Source organism: Choloepus didactylus, chromosome 3 (genome assembly GCF_015220235.1).
Source record: "Choloepus didactylus isolate mChoDid1 chromosome 3, mChoDid1.pri, whole genome shotgun sequence".
Lineage (NCBI taxonomy): Eukaryota > Metazoa > Chordata > Mammalia > Pilosa > Megalonychidae > Choloepus > Choloepus didactylus.
This window is the reverse complement of record NC_051309.1, coordinates 58,264,387-58,281,178: the sequence shown is the minus strand read 5'-3', so window position 1 is coordinate 58,281,178 and position 16,792 is coordinate 58,264,387. Positions and strand designations below refer to the sequence as shown.

General features: G+C 44.2%; 1 protein-coding gene across 2 annotated transcripts in view; it reads right to left on the bottom strand.

Moving 5' to 3' along the window:
* ARL9 (ADP ribosylation factor like GTPase 9) overlaps positions 1 to 15,886 on the bottom strand; it is a 50,198-nt gene extending 34,312 nt beyond the window's left edge. The window contains exons 1-2 of one of the 2 annotated variants that reach the window (XM_037829867.1): positions 15,229 to 15,886; positions 9,605 to 9,767 (exon numbers count right to left, since the gene is read on the bottom strand). In XM_037829867.1, coding sequence (XP_037685795.1) covers positions 9,605 to 9,767; positions 15,229 to 15,480 — 415 coding nt within the window. In that variant the 5' untranslated portion in view covers positions 15,481 to 15,886. The remainder of the gene's footprint in view (positions 1 to 9,604; positions 9,768 to 15,228) is intronic. The other variant, XM_037829868.1, reaches the window with a different exon arrangement.
* Positions 15,887 to 16,792: the final 906 nt, after the last annotated feature.

The window sequence follows — 16,792 nt, the reverse complement described above, 5'->3', positions numbered from 1 at the left end:
CTCTGTGCCACCTCCAGACTCGTACTAACCCCCTCCATGGGTGTCCAGTTAGTAGGGACCTCCTTCAAGGGGCCCTTACCGGCTGGTACTGTAGGGCTCATATTGGGAAGAGCATCCACGGCCCTGAAAGGATTAACAGTTATACCAGGACTTGTAGATTCAGATTTCACAGGCCGTGCCCAAGTTATGGTTCAATCTCAGCGGGGCACCTTAGTCATTGCAGAAGGTGATAAGCTGGCGCAGCTCCTGCTCTTACCCAGCTTACATGCAGTCTTTCCAAGCAGAATCAGACAGAGAGGGGAAAAAGGGTTCGGATCCAGTGGAGCGATTTTTGAGGGACTCCATATGTCCCTGGAGTCTCGACCTATGCTAACCATTAAGGTGCAAGGCAGATCTTTCTTGGGCCTGCTCGATACAGGGGCCGATCGGTCTATCATAAGACAACAAGAATGGCCCCCCACCTGGCCAACAAGCAGGGCGGAAGAGCCCATTAGAGGAATAGGCCAAATTTCAGCGCCCATGCTCAGTGCAGCTGCCCTTCATTGGGCCGATGAAGAAGGACACCAAGGCAGTTTCCAGCCTTATGTATTAGCCCTGCCTGTGTCTTTGTGGGGAAGAGACATTCTGACCCAAATGGACGTTACTTTAATTAGCGGCTACTCCCCAACCTCTAAGCGACTGCTAAAAGAAATGGGGTATACCCCCGGCAAGGGTTTAGGAGCTTCACTGCACGGACGTGCGGAGCCTATACAAGCTGCCCCCAAGTCTGACAGACGAGGCTTGGGTTTTTCATAGGGGCCACTGAGGAGAGATTCCCACCCACACCTATAAAACTAAAATGGAAAACCGAGGCTCCGGTGTGGGTGCCTCAGTGGCCCTTGCCACAGGAAAAACTTGCAGCGTTGCACGCCCTAGTATCAGAACAACTAGAAAAGGGCCATATCGCCCCTTCCACGTCACCGTGGAACACCCCTATATTCGTAATAAAAAAGAAATCTGGTAAATGGAGACTGCTACATGATCTAAGAGCTATTAACGATTGCATGGAGCCTTTAGGGCCCGTTCAGATGGGACTGCCCCTCCTCTCGGCATTACCGGAGCACTGGTCGATTTTCATCATAGATCTGAAAGATTGCTTCTTTTCTATTCCGCTCCACCCTGAAGACACCCCTAAGTTTGCCTTTACTGTGCCCTCTAGTAATCAAGAGGAGCCCTGTCAACGCTTTGAATGGACAGTCCTGCCCCAAGGCATGGCTAATAGTCCTACCATGTGCCAGCTGTATGTCGCTGCGAAGCTAGCTAGCACTCGGCAGCAGTTCCCTCAAGTGAAAATCATCCATTATATGGATGACATTCTCTTAGCCCATAGAGACACAGATCTTCTTAAAACAGTTTTGTCACATTTAGTCCTCAGTCTTAGAGAAGCTAACCTAGAGATTGCCCCTGAAAAAATCCAAATGACTGACATTACCACTTTCCTGGGGGCGAAAGTCGCACCCACTCATGTTTCCCCCCAAAAGGTGTCTCTCAGGCTAGACAATATACACACTCTCAATGATCTACAAAAACTCATGGGGGATATCAATTGGATCCGTCCATACCTAAAAATACCCAATGTCAAACTAACACCTTTGTTCGACCTGTTGAAGGGGGATTCTAATATAAACTCACCTCGAAGCTTCACTCCAGAGGCAAGGCGAGCACTATGCCAGGTGGAACAGGCGCTCAGTGGCGCTGCATTGAAGAGAATAGACCCTGATGAGCCTTTTGAAGCCTGCGTGCTGCCGACAGAATTACAGCCCACTGCGGTACTGTGGCAGCGGGGGCCGCTGCTCTGGGTCCACCCTGGAGTTTCCCCCAAAAAAGTCCTAGAGCACTATCCTACAGCGGTTGCAGACTTGGCCCTAGAATGCATTAAAAGGGCTGTGCAGCATTTCGGTCAGCAGCCCAAAAATCTCAGGGTGCCTTATTCTTCCCAGCAGCTTGAGATACTCACCGGATGCATAGATCAATGGGCCATTCTCCGGTGTACATTTCTTGGTCCCATTAACAATCAGTTCCCTAAGGCTCCTCTCTTGCAGTTTGTCACCCGGCACCCAGTGATTTTTCCCAAAGTAACCTCTCCTAGGCCACTAGCAGGCGCCCCCACCGTATACACGGACGGCTCCAGCTCTGGAACAGGGGCGTATTGTGTGGAGGGGGACACTCCTAAAACAGTGCTCTTCCAACCACAAAAACCTCAATGGGTAGAACTGCAGGTTATCATTGCAGTCCTGGAAAGCCTTTCCGAGCCCTTAAATGTCGTCTCGGATTCTGCTTATGTTGTGAACTCTGTACAAATTTTAGAAACGGTGGGCATTGTCAAACATTCCTCTACAGTAAGGACGTTCTTTGCCAAACTACAGGAGGTTATATGGACCAGGCAACACCCTTTTTACATAACCCATATTAGAGCCCACACAGGTTTGCCTGGCCCTATGGCCCAGGGGAACCATAGCGCAGATGTAGCCACTCGACAGCTGCACATCTTTCCGACGCTGGTACCGTATCAACAAGCCCGAGAATTCCATGCCAAGTTTCACATCAACGCAGGTACCCTAGCTAAGCGGTTCAGCATACCACGTGCAGCTGCTCGAGATATTGTCCGAGCCTGCAACAATTGTGCAGAGCAGAGAGCAGTCCCCTCGGTTGGGGTCAACCCTAGGGGTCTCACCCCAGGGGATACTTGGCAGATGGATGTCACTCATCATTCAGAGTATGGTAAGATCAAGTACTTACATGTGTCGGTGGACACATGCTCCCAAGTTTTATTTGCCTCTGCTGAACCAGGAGAAAGAGTCTCCCACGTCATTGCACACTGCCTTGCTGCATGGGCAGCTTGGGGTAAGCCAAAGACGTTAAAGACGGATAACGGGCCTGCCTACACTAGTAAATCCTTCCAAAAATTTTGTGACAACATGGATGTCCAATTAAAACATGGCATCCCCTATAACCCTCAGGGGCAAGGAATCATTGAAAGAGCGCACAGATCTCTCAAAGACTTGCTTAAAAAACAGAAAGAGGGTATAGGCCACGGCCTGTCCCCAAAAGCTCGACTGTCTGTAGCCTTGCTCACATATAATTTTTTAAACGAAAATTCACAAGGAATGACACCTGCCCTGCAACACACCACCCCGAGTCCTCCGCATAGAGGTCTAGTCCGTTGGAAGGATGTCCTGTCGGGGCAGTGGAAAGGCCCTGACCCGGTGCTCAGCTGGGCCAGAGGCTCTGTTTGTGTTTTTCCCCAGGAACCAGGACGTCAACCAGTGTGGGTTCCGGAAAGACTGGTGAGAACCGTGACATCACCTGAAGAAGCCAAGGAACAGCTGTCAGAAACGCCAACGAATATACAACCTGAACCATTAGACCAAGCCTCCGACCCTGCTGATGATGGCGACGACCGACAAGATGATAATAGTAGGACTGACCACCCCGCGGTTGCCCAAAAAGAGGATCGGTAACTCTGTTCTTTGCTCTCCTATAGCAATCCTTCTAATCTGCCTTTTTCTTTTTAGTGGAACTATATTTCCTCCACAAGCTTCAACGAGTCCTTCCCCCTCACCAATGACACACTGATCCTCTCTTTTGCTAACCTCTCTGTCAAGGTTGTCAACACCACAGTTGCGGCGAATGCTACTTGTGAAACTGGTAATGGCGAGTTAAGTAAGGGAGTCTTGCTTGAATTTCTTAACGTTACAGGGAAGAGCCGCCAGTCTTGTGAAGGGATCTTGAGTAAAAAGGAGACTCAAAGGTGCCTTTTCCTTCCAGGGCTTGCTCCTACAGTCTGCAACCGTTCCAAAGACCCGGATGCCTCACCGCCCCGCTATCCTAGTGTATCGCCCAAGTTATGTCTGGCTCCCCGTCAAGGCAACCGACTGGGTTGGCCCTGTTTCTCAAGTTGTTTCACTTAACAATATCCCCTTCTCTAAGTCTAGGCGTCCAAGAGGCATAAAAGAATGGCTATCGAATGCTGCCAGTGTAGCTTCCTCTTTGTTTGTCCCAACGATCGGGCAGGCTGTGCTACAAGCATGGACAGATCGGCAGCTCGCCATAACGATGGAAACGGTAAATGGCTTGGTCAACCTTACCCGAGACGTGCTACGCCACCACAATCAGATGCTGAACTTAAATTTCCAGGCCATTCAGAAACTCCAAGCGGAGATAGATGAACTTGGACTGGAAATAGATGGACTCTGGAGAGTGCTTCAGCAAACATGTGACACCCGGTGGCTTACAGTTAAACTCTGTGTCACTCCTGTCAGGGCCAACGTGACCGGAAGCATTTCCAGAGTCTCTGATTGGCTGAAAAGGTCATATTTTCCTGAATTTGTTAATCTCTCCCAACAGGTGGAATCTAGTTTAGACACAATTGGGGGGATCAAGTTAAAACCCGTTAAAGTCGATCTCTCCGGGTTAGGCGAGGTTCTACAGAAACTATTGCACAGTGTTTCTTCCTGGTTCTCTTGGCCCAATTTAACTAATTGGATCCTCATTGCAGTGGGATTATTGGTGGGATTAGTCGTTGTTAAATGTTTGCTAGAACGCCTGTTTCAAGCGCAGCAGCAATTGCGTGTTACCACTATGATGGCTATGACTCCCACCTCTGTTACCCCCGATAGTGACCGATTTATTAACCATACCCCTTCCTGGTCGCCTCAGGTGGGGCGCTTTGGAGCAAAATTTGTAGCGAATCGCATGGCTGTTTCTCGGGTGTAAAAGGCGACACCAGTAGTCATAATTTTGTCTCAGGTGGGTCTCTAGGGCAGAGTCCTAGTTGTGGCCAGACTGGACCCTAGCCATTGCACAGAGACACCTAGTGACACCCCCGACTCTGGTTACTGCTGTTCCTGCCCCCGTCGTTGTTCCCCAGTTGCCAGGCAAAGCACTGCAGGGAGAGTCACGTTGCTTCCAGCTTACGGACTCTCCGGTCTCCATATGACGTGAGCATTCTGGTTGGTGCTAGAGGCTCCGCCGCTGGATGGCTGAGGCCTAGTCCAGACTCCCCAAAGCACCAAAGAGGTTGTGAACCATTTGGGTTCACGGGAGCACGCTCATCACTGGAGACACTGGGTCAAAAATAAATAAGAAAGGGGGAGATGTGGAAAGCCGCCTCCCGAATCGGGCCTAGCGTATGCGCTGCAGCCTGCTCTAGAGTTACCCCCGCCCATCGAGTGAGCCAAGATGGCGCCTGCATCCTGTTTCCGCATAGTGACGCATGTATCCGCCACCCGCTCCTACCAATCGAAATCCTGTATACGCGATACTAGCCTAGAAGCTTATTGGTTGTTAATTGTGTATAAAAGGTCTTACCCGGACGGGGTAGGGTGAGACAGCCCACAAGGAGCCGTGCCTGACGGCCACATCGAGGCTGCTCTCCCACGAGGCGCCGTGCCCCGTGTGGGAACCAGTAACACAGAATGTTCATCTAGCTGTAGTAAAGGGCTTGCTTTCACAACTGCCGTGTGGTTCGAGTCGTGATTCATGACCAGGTTAGTTCGCGCAGTCTGCATCTCTCTCTCTCCTTCCCTGTTTCCCCTCGCCGGCCGGGAACCGGGGACCGAGCGGGGCAGCGCCGGACACTAATACAAATCCTGCTCAAACTGTTTCAAAAAATTAAAGAGGAGGGAACATTCTGTAACTCATTCTGTGAGGCCAGCATCACCCTAATACCAAAGTCAGATAAAGATACCATGCAAAAAATAAAATTAAAGACCCATATCCTTTATGAATAAAGATGCAAAAACCCTCAAAAAAATACTGGCAAACTGAATCCAACTGCACATTAAAATAATAATACACCATGATCAGGTGGGATCCGTCCCAGGTATGCAAGGGTGGTTCAACATAAGAAAATCAAAGTAACATACCACCTTAATAGAATGAAAGAAAAAAAAATCATCTTCTCAATTGATGCAGAAAAGGCATTTGACAATACAGCACACCTTCTTGATAAAAACACTCAGAAAACTAGGAATAGAAGGAAACTTCTTAAACAGCATATATGAAAATCTCACAGCTAATGTCATACTCAATGATGAAAGACTGAAAGCTTTCCCTCTAAGAACAGGAACAAGACAAGGATTCCTACTGTCACCACTGTTATTCAAATTATACTAGCCAGAGCAATTTGACAAGGAAAAGAAATCAAAGGCATCCAAATAGAAAAGGAAGAAATAAATACAACTTTCTCTTTTTGGCAGATGACATGATCCTAGATACAGAAATTCCTGAAAACAAACGAACAAACAAACAAACAAACAAGAACAAAGCTACTGAAGCTAATAAACAAATTCAACAAAGTCGAAGGGTACAAATTCAGTAGTGTTTCTATACACAAGTAATGAACAATCTGAAGAGGAAATCAAGAAAAAAATTCCATTCACAATAGCAACTAAATGAATCAAATAAATTTAACCAAGGATGTAAAGGACTTACACAAGGAAAACTATAAAACATTGCTAAAAGAAATCAAAGAAGACCTAAATAAATAGAAGGACATTCCGTGTTCAGGGATTGGAAGACTAAACATTGTTAAGATGTTGATTTTACCCAAAGTGATTTATAGATTCAAAGCAATCCCAATGAAAATTCCAACAGCATTTTTTGTAGAAATGGTAAACCAAATCATCAAATTTATATAGAAGGGTAAGGGGCCTTGAATAGTCAAAACCAGCTTGAAAAAAGGAGAATGAAGTTAAAGGGCTTATACTTCCTGATTTAAAACTTAAATTTTATTAATTTAAAAGTTATTACAGAGCTACAGTAATCAAAACAGAATGGTACTGGTACAAGGGCAGACATATAGACCAATGGAATTGAATTGAGAGCTCAGAAATAAACTTTCACATTTATGGCCAACTGATTTTGACAAGGGTGCCAAGTCCATTCAAGGGGGAAAAGAATAATCTCTTCAACAAAAGGTGCTGAGAAAACTGGATATCCATATGCAAAAGAATGAGTGAAGGCAGACCTTTACCTCATACCACATACAAAAATTAACTCAAAATGGATCAAATCCTAAATATAAGAATCAAAATTTTAAAAAACCTAGAATAAAACATAAGGAATTATCTTCAGGACCTTTTGCTAGGCAATGGTTTCTTAAAACTTTCCATCCAAAATACAAGCAACAAAAGAAAAAACAGATAAATAGGATTTCATTAAAATTTAAACTTTTGTGCATGAAAGACTTCATCATGAAAGTAAAAGGACAACCTATACAATGAGAGAAAATATTTGGAAACCCACCTATCTGATATAAAGAAGATATAAAGAAATCCTACAACTCAACAACAAGACAAACAATTAAATAAACAATTAAAATATGGGCAAAAGACTTGAATAGACATTTCTCCAAAGAAAATTTGCAGACGGATGATAAGCATGTGAAAAGTTGCTAAACATCATTAGCCATTAGGGAGATGCAAATCAAAACCACAATGAAATTCCTTTCACACCCACTAAAATGGATATGATATATAGAAAAACAAACAAACAAACAAAAAACAAACAAAAAAACAACACCTGAAAGTACAAGTGTTGGAGAGGATGTGGAGAAATAGGAACACTTATTCACTGTTGGTTGCAATGTAAAGTGGTGAGCTGCTGTGGAAGACAGTTTGGCGGTTCCTCAGAACGTTAAGCACTGAATTACCATATGATCTGGCAATCCCACTTCTAGGCATATACCCAAAAGAATAAAAAACAAACAAAAAACGGGACTACAATAGATATTTGCACACCATTGTTCATAACAGCATTATTTGTAATTGCCAAAAGATGGAAGCAACCCAAGTGTCCATCAACTGATGAATGTATGAACAAAATGCAGTATATACATACGATGGAATATTATTTAGCAGTAAGAAGGAATGAAGTCCTGAAGCATGTGACAACATGGATGAACCTTGAGGACATTATATTAAGTGAAATAAGTCAGACACAAAGGACAAATATTGTATGGTCTCACTGACATAAACTAATTATAATATGTAAACTCATAGACATGAAATATAGATTACCAGGATACAGAATGAAGCTAAAGAATGGGGAGCAGTTACTTAATATGTGCAGAAAACTAGATTGAACTTAAACGTTTGGAAATGGACAGAGGTGATGGTAGCATGTTACTTCAAGAATAAGTAACAGTGCTGAATGGTGTGTGAATGTAGTGGAAAGGGGAAGCTTAGAGTCACGTATGTCACCAGAAGGGAAGTTAGAGGTTACAGCATGAGAATGTATAACACAGTGAATCTTGTGGTGGACAATGTCTACGATTAACTGTACAAATACAAAAAAGTTCTTTCAGGAACTAGAGCAAATATTACAAGGAGTTAATAATAGAGGGGTTTATGGGAAAAAATATACTTACAGCAAACTATGGACTATACTTGAGTAATATTTTAATATTCTTTCATTAACAGTAGCAAATATATGACACCAAAACCATGGGTCAATCATAGGGTGGGGATAAGGGCTACGGGAGGATTTGGGTTTTCTTTTTTCTTTTTATTTCTTTTCTAGAGCAATGAAAATGTTCTAAAATTGATCATGGGGATGCATGTACAACTATGTGACAATACTGTGAGCCACTGGTTGTATTCTTTGGATGGTTTGTATGGTGTGTGAATATATCTCAATAAAATTACATTGGAAAAAAAAAAAGAGGTAACTGCAGTTATCTAAGCAAGAGATGGAGGAGGCTCTGACTTGGATGGGGCGGTGGAAAAGGAGTGGAATTGGCAGACTGGAGATATGTTTTGGAGATAGAATTCATAGTATTTTACTTGTGGATTAGAGGAGGGGGAGCTGAAGGAGGAATCAAGGGAGACCCCCAGGTTTCTTGCCTAAGCAACTTGATGGGTGAAGAGCCACTTACTTACCAGTGGATCACAGGGAAAGGCATCAGGATAAATCAAGAGTTCTGTTTGTGACGCCAATTAGACCCCCATGTGAAGTTTGATCAGAGTTATAGAGAGACATTTGGATATGCTTGAGCTGGATATGTAAATCTGGGGATCATAAGCATATAGATTGGTATTTAAAACCATAAGAATGGATGGAATTATCCAAGGGGAAAGTGTTAAAGAGGACAAGAGGACCTAATCCAGCTGTGGGGAACTGCAATATTTTAGAGAGGTGGTGATTCTAGAATTTCTGTAGAGTGTGGGCTTCTGGGCTGCCATGTGGTTAGAAGCAGGGGTTTGGGAACTTGTCTGTCATTGAATTTGCAGAGAAGGAAGGACACTGTATTTACTTGGATTGTATGTTTATTTGGAGTAACGTGAGGGGAGGAAGGATGATGGAGATTTATAGAAGGGGGTGCTAAAGTCTCCCTCTAAACTCCCCTTTATTACCACTACTGCTTAAAAGAGAAAATAAAAAGGGCAGAGAGTGATTTTTGTCACATGACACCTTCTATTAAACTATACAATCATTCTAAAGTTTTATAAAATCTGATACAGTGTTACTTTTTACAGGGACCCAATGTTGACAGCATCATGTTTGACTTGAGAGACAACAAAATGTGGCTATCCTGTAATTATAATGAGGAAGATGGGCTTACTCTCCAGGAACTCCATTTGGCTGTCTTCAGTGTTGACGCATACTGCATTGAAACCCTGGGTGGGTGCCACGCTGTGCTGGACTGTATTTGAAGCTAAAGAGTGAAGGATGCTGGTTTTTCCTGCTCCATCCAGACCCAGTACTAGAATCTGCTTATTTTTCTCCTGTGAAACAAAAGATAAATTAATAAACCTATGCTATTAGTGGATTCCTGAGGGGCAGGGCCTCCTCTTCCTTCTTCTTTTAGTCTTCCAAAGCACGTGTGATAGGACCCAGATAATATTCATGTAATCATAAGCCAGAAAAAAACTTTACAAAAATTTTATAGGACTACAACAAACTGTATCAATTTATATTTCATAATTATGTGATATTAATCTCACATCTCTCCTCCTCCCTCCTCCAACTGCTGGTCAGTTTAATACTCTCTATCAGGATTTAAGAGAGGTGCCATAGAGCACAGGGCCTAATTCCAGACTTCAATTGGCTTCTTGAATTTACGTGCATTAGAGATTATACCAGAATTCAATTTGTTGTTTGGGGTCTTGGGACTTCCACTGTCTGTATATTGACAGTGTCACTCAGCATGCAAGCATCTAATGTCTCGTATTATTAATCTGTCTTGTCTTCCCAATTGGATAACTAGATTATAAGACCCTAAGGCAAAGTTCCCCTCTTCTACTTTTTAACGTATCATAATTAAATGAAAAGGCTGAGGTTACAGAAATTTTTAAACCAGTTCTGCTCACAAATGAACATCTATTTTTTTTTTTTTTTTTTTTTTTCTGGAGGAGAAAAGAATTTATTTACGATCTTGCAAGATGGGGCGTCCAGCCAAACACGCGGAAGGCTGGCGCACCAGAGGAAGAGAATGGCGATGTTTAAATCTCCTACTCCTAATTCGCAAGTCCCTCCCGTTTCCCCATTGACTGGGTACTACAGAGGTTACAGCCTATCCGAGAACACTAACTAATTCATCTTTTGAGATTTTAATTTGTACAGCCAATCCCAGAGAGCCAACTAGCTCATTATTGAGATTTTGAACTGATTAGCCAATGCCCCCCCAAATTTTTATTTTTTTGCTGTGAGTTCCCGCCTCTGATACTACCTCATGTCTCTTTACATCAGGCAGATTCTCTCTTCTCTTTGTCTGGGGCTTGTTTAAACTGGTTTTGCCTCCATTTCCCTTATTCCATGCTGTCTCTATGTGAAAACGAAACTTATTCCTTTCTTACAGATTCCCTCCTCTTTTTTTTTTTTTAAACACTTTTAGTTTTCACATTTTAGATTCTCAAATTTGCTAAGGGCTTTTTTACATTCCTCATCATAGGGATCTTTCTTATTTTTGATTCTAGTGGTTTTGATGGCTTTTTGAACTAGCCTTTGAGCACACGGGATTATGTAGCACCCAGCTGTTATAAACATTTTGGCTGGAATGATAAGGAAAATTAAAATAGATGTTGCAATTCCTTTCCATTTCTCGAACCAATTTTCCAACCATTCTATGACTGGGTTGTTAACGCTAGAATTCTTTTCTAGTTTCTGAAATAAGGCTGTTAAGCCTTGTAGGGCTTTGATGATAGTTCCATTAGGTGCGGTATTATTGGGGATGAATGTGCGACAATTTCCCCCAACTATAGCACAGACGCCTCCTTTTTCAGCTAGCATCATGTCTAGGGCCATTCTGTTTTCCCATGCCATTCGGCTAGTGGCATCTAACTGTTCTGCTATTTCTTTAATGACATTCCTGGTATAGTTGATAAATTTTAGCTGATGATTGACATTTTTATTGATGGTGACCCACCAGAATAAGGACAATTTAAATTTTGCAGCTAATTGATTTTTAGCTTTAAACTCATTAGGAACTTTCTGGGGAACCCCTATACTATCTACAAACATTTTTTATTGAAGGAACTAGGTACACTTTGTACATTTTTCTTTTCTCCTTTGCCTTGGGTTGGTACTTTATTACTTTCAAATGCCAGGGTAAATGAGATAGCCTATTGAACCAGAGCACAGGTTCCTCCCCACCTTTCAGGTAGTGTTGGCCAGAGGATGCCCTTCCCACAGTACCACCAGAGGTCTGCTCGGGGTATAGTTAGGCTGGAGAAGTTGCCAGTACTATCCTTGCTCACATTCCACACCTGTGTACACAAAGCCATGGTACCAAGATCCTGGAGCCCTTCTTCCCATCTGGAGAGACAGGCAGAGTGGTTTCCAGGACCAAGGTGAGACGCTGGTATGGCTTTGACACTTCCCTCCTGGACTGGAGGGAAAAGGGAGGACAACGTACTACAACTTTCACCAGGAGTAGCATTTTGAAAGAGGAGTGTTATACATTTAAACTCCCTTTCATGCTTTTTCATCCCCAAGGGGAAGGGCATAATCTGAACAGTGGGTTGTTTGGTTGTACAAGCATAACAGTCACTTCTGTTTAGACTCTGGATGGTATGTTTGCCCCATTCTACCCAGGCATTTGTATTTCCATAACCTGTCTCTATTTCTGTGGTTTGCTTTAAGTCTTTGGTCTTAAGTATTCTAATGACCTTGGGGTCAATTTGTACTGGAGAGTTAAATTCCAGCCAAGTTTCCCTTAATGGTTTTTCCTCCAACCTGGGTAAGACCCATCCCTCATACTGTGTGGTCCACCAAGCAGTGTTCGAAGAATAACAAGGGTTAGGTGTCTCATAAGTTATACTCTCAAATGTTCGCCCCCCAACAATCTTGCTTTCTATTTGAACAGTCTGCTTACATAAATGCTTATATTCCTCCCTCAGTTGTTGCTGATGTTTTAGATTTTTACAGCTCATTACTTGACAAACATCAAATTGTACAGTTTGAGACTTTAAGCCTTTGACTACACTTATAACCAGCTTAGCAGAACCTGTTACTCCTTGAATATAGAACATTATGATCAGCATAAGCAATTTCATCATTAAGCTATACACAGAGCACAATGCAAACATAGGGTTTAATCCAGCCCTTTCTCCCTTCTAATATGTTCCTTTAACTGTTGCCTATTTAAAGTGATCCTTAGGGGATCTGAGGTAGGAGTCACTTTCCAGGATTCAGGTTGAGTTGCTGGATACTTATCGTCTGGTTCAGGCACCGGTCCCTTCACTTGTGTGTAATGAGTCCAGCCTCTTTCTGCCATTCGGACTGCCGTCTCAGTTGTCAGCAAGACTTGATAGGGTCCTTCCCAGATCGGTTGAAGTCTGGATTCTTTCCACGACTGGATCAGAACCCAGCTGCCAGGCTGATGTCGATGGGCAGCAAATTCAAGAGGCGGGGTCTGAGCCAGCAGTCCACGGTGCCTTGGTCCGTGCACGGAGTTGCCTGGTTAACCAGAGGCAGGCCTTTTCTTTTCCCCCTTTTCTCATCCACAACCGGCAGATCCAAGCATCTGGTCTCGGGCCCTTTAGCTGCCGGAGATGGGCCCCCAATGGCGGAGTCCGAGACCGCTCAATCAGCGGGGCGCGCCTTCCCTTTGTCCACCTCGGGGGTCCCCCTCCGAAGCTTTGGATCCCGGACGAGCCCCCAAGTTGTCGGAAATAAAGTGGTACCTATAAGGGAATAAACGCTCTCTCAGTTCTGGAGGAGAAAAGAATTTATTTACGATCTTGCAAGATGGGGCGTCCAGCCAAACACGCGGAAGGCTGGCGCCCCTGAACATCTATTTTTAAACCTGATATACTAGAAGTAAATCTTAGAAAAGTGCATTCCATCAACATTTCAGCCTTAGAAATTTTTATGGCAAACCTCGATGGTGGGACAAGGGTAGGCTGGTGTGAAGACAGAAACAGGAGTTTCAGAGAGTTCAGAAAGGTGGTTTGTAGGATACAAACTTTAAACGGGAATAGATGAGCAACAATACAGCCAGACTGCTCATAGGAAATCAATTCTATTTCCCAAACAGCCTACTGGAGAAGTTTCTCATACACCTAAAACACTAGTAATTGTCTTTAATGGCACTGGTTTAAAACAATAGTCTTAAAAATTTCTGCTTGTTCTGCTTGAACACTGAATGTTGCTGTTTGTTAGAACAGCAATGGATTTCTAGGGGGAAAAATGACCAAAACAACATGAGAATGTCTGCTTCACCTCCTTTTTAAAAACATCATCTATGGAAAGGAACAATATTTTAGGGTTTGACCTAATAGAGACTTGTAGGGAGAGCATGTTTATTAAAGCTATCTAGTGAATGACAAAATTTGAATGAGTATATATTTGTTTATGGAGTGAATTCTTGAAGGCCCTTAGAGCAAATGGTGTTTCCTGAGAGGTTTCCTACTTCCTCCACCCCCCTCCCGTCTGCATCTATTTTATAATGCCATTCTGAAAGTGTGCATTGGTAAGGAAGAGGGACTCAGTACACAAAGGAGATTACACTGAATGGTTTAAAACTGCATGCTTTAAAGCAATGGGGCATCAAGAAATGGCTAGGGGAATGGGGCTGTGCTCCCCCCTCCCCAATCTCCACCAGTAGCCCTGCTCAGGCTATCCCAACATATTTAATCAATTCTAGAATGCACATTTCTTTTACATTTTAACATCTCTGAAATTAGAATGCATCCTAAATAGATGGCATGTCATATTTTAGTTGGCAGCATTTTTTTCTTAGTAGTATCTAAAATGATAGCATCTTATATCCCAAGAAATATTGTGAGTAAAAAGTAAAATAGCTCACTACTCCCCTTCCAACCATTGTTTCGTCTTCCCCTCCTTCCTAGTAATTCTGCAGTCACATGATGCTTTACATTTTGCTTACATTCTTAGTTGAATAGACATGCTTATTCATGTTTATCTTTTCTTAAATAAAGCTGTGATTATTGTGAGCCAATTGTTTAGACACGAAATGTGATTCTGAATACCTTTCTTTATCAAAAGTTTCTCCTTTAATCATAAACAGATCCATGCAATCTGTTTTAGAGATCAAATCTCCGTTAATAATTCAAATTGTTTGGAATCAAAAAGTAACTCTGGGCCAAGAAACCGGCCCAGGACATTCAAGGACACAGAACATCAAGCTGACCCAAATCATGCCTGCTTTCTGAAACCTATGAGCTGAAACTGTGTGACAGTCTCTTGCTAAGCGGTTGGAGTCTGAAAACAATGGAAGCAGTCACCACAGCGCCCACACAAACGAAGCAAACAGTCCAAAACACATCCTGCATAAATTCAAGTGCTGCCAAGGCCCCGCACGTTCAGATAAACAATGTGTTCATCTGAAAAGGACGCGGAAAGAGAGCCTGAGTGCCGCGGGGGGGGTTCGAACTGGTTTCTGTATGTTGTCAGGTGGTCTATGCATTAGTGGGAGCACAGTGCGGGCCAGAAGAGCCGTTTTCGGCGTTTTCATGAAGATCGAACTCTTCCTCAACACCCTGATAAACGTTAGGAAGCAGGAGTAGGGTGAGGGGTGAGGGGGGGGGCAGGGAGCCAGGGAGAGGGGACCGGCGATGGGTCGTTCGAAGCTTTCCACCCCATGCCGCCACAGATGAAAAGCCCGTACGAGAGCGCACGAGGTCTGGCGCCTCGGACGTAACAGAGTCTGCGCAAGGATCTGAAGGCGACAATGGCCTTGGGGGAAGAGTCCCGGGCCGGCCACCCGCGCACCGGGTCTCTTACCGGCGGCTCGAGCAGGGTCCTCGTCAAGGGGCTTCTGTTCTCTTTCTCTTTTCTCTTAAATTGTTCCTTCTGTTTCTCTGTCTCCTTCGTTTGCTTTTTCTTCTTTTCCTCTTTATCTTGTCCGTTCCCCTTACGTTTTTCTTTCTCCTTTTCTTTTTCCTTAATTCTCTCCTTCTCCTTCCCTTTCTCCCCAATTTTTTCTTTTTCTGTTTCCTTTCTTCCCTTCTCTCTCTTCACCTTTACTTTCTCCATCCCCACCGCTCCCGTTTCCTACCCTTCCCCCGCGCGCCCGCGCGCTGGAGCCGCGGCCCTGGGTCCCAGCAGGTGTGGCCCCGCGGGGGAAACAGGGCAGAGACGTAGGTCCACGCGGCGTAGACCACACCCGCGGTCACCACGGCCGCGGCCAGCGCTAGGGCGCGCAGGTCGCGGCCCGGCATCTCGCGTTCACGCGCCAAGGGCCGACGCGGGGCGTGGTTGGGCGGAGAGCCGGGATGCTGGTGGAAGGGTTGAGCTCAGCTGAGAGGAAAGGAAAGGCCGGGTCGCCGGAGTTGGGAGAGCTCGGAGGGGCGGGCCGTTGCTGCGGTTAAAGCGTCCCTAGGCGCTACGGGCTCGGGAGGGCTTACTCCGCGATTCTCTCGGGCCACGCCAGTCCGGTTTTGAGCGACCTCAGTGTCTGAGGTCATCCCAGAGCTCGCGGTTCCCGGCCGCCCAGCTCACGTGTCTTTCACGGGAACGCCTGAGTCGTGAGTGTCCCCAGAGATGATTCCCCACCTCATCGCCCAGGGACTAGCCTGGTAAGTGAGGTTGTGTATCTGCCGCTCTCTGTCCTGTGTTAATTTCACTAGGAATGTCTAGAGGCTGCTATCCAGGACTGTTATTCCTCCAAACAACGGAGAAATGCATTTTGCTTAAAAAACAAAACTTCGTAGATTAAATTAGTAGTCTACCAGACTCATGGCTGCTAGTAATGCTGGGTATTAAAATCACTACTAAACACGAGCTGCCCCTAATGATCTCATATGTAGCAAATGAGGCACTCACAGGGCTTTTCAAAGGTAGTGTAATGTTTTTTAGACTGGTTGAGGAGTAAATGGATTGTTCTTCCTATTACTCTAAATTGGACTCTTCTTCACAATTTAACAAAATTGTTTTAAAGCAATAAACTGACTTGACTTCATCAGATCTACAGATCATATAGGTTCTAGAAGTTTTAGGTGCTGCCAACAGTTGCTAATAAGGAATAGCTGTTTCCAAGTAGTCTTGAAAAGACTGCTTAATGGATAAATTCTGTAACTTAAAAATGTTTACTATTCAATTTGTATATATACACATACACCAACATGTTGAATTTTCAGTGAGGTTTACACAGGGTTCTCTTAATCCCATTAGATTAGTTCTGTGGCTTTGCTGCAGGAGTAGGAGGCAGTTTTAGATTCTCAGCCTAAAAGAAAAATTCTCAGATATACTAATCAGAGGTCTTCCATAATATGCCAACACCCAAGACACCTTAATCCATATTAACTGCTAGAATATTTTATTTTAAAATGTGCCACAGTGAATGGAT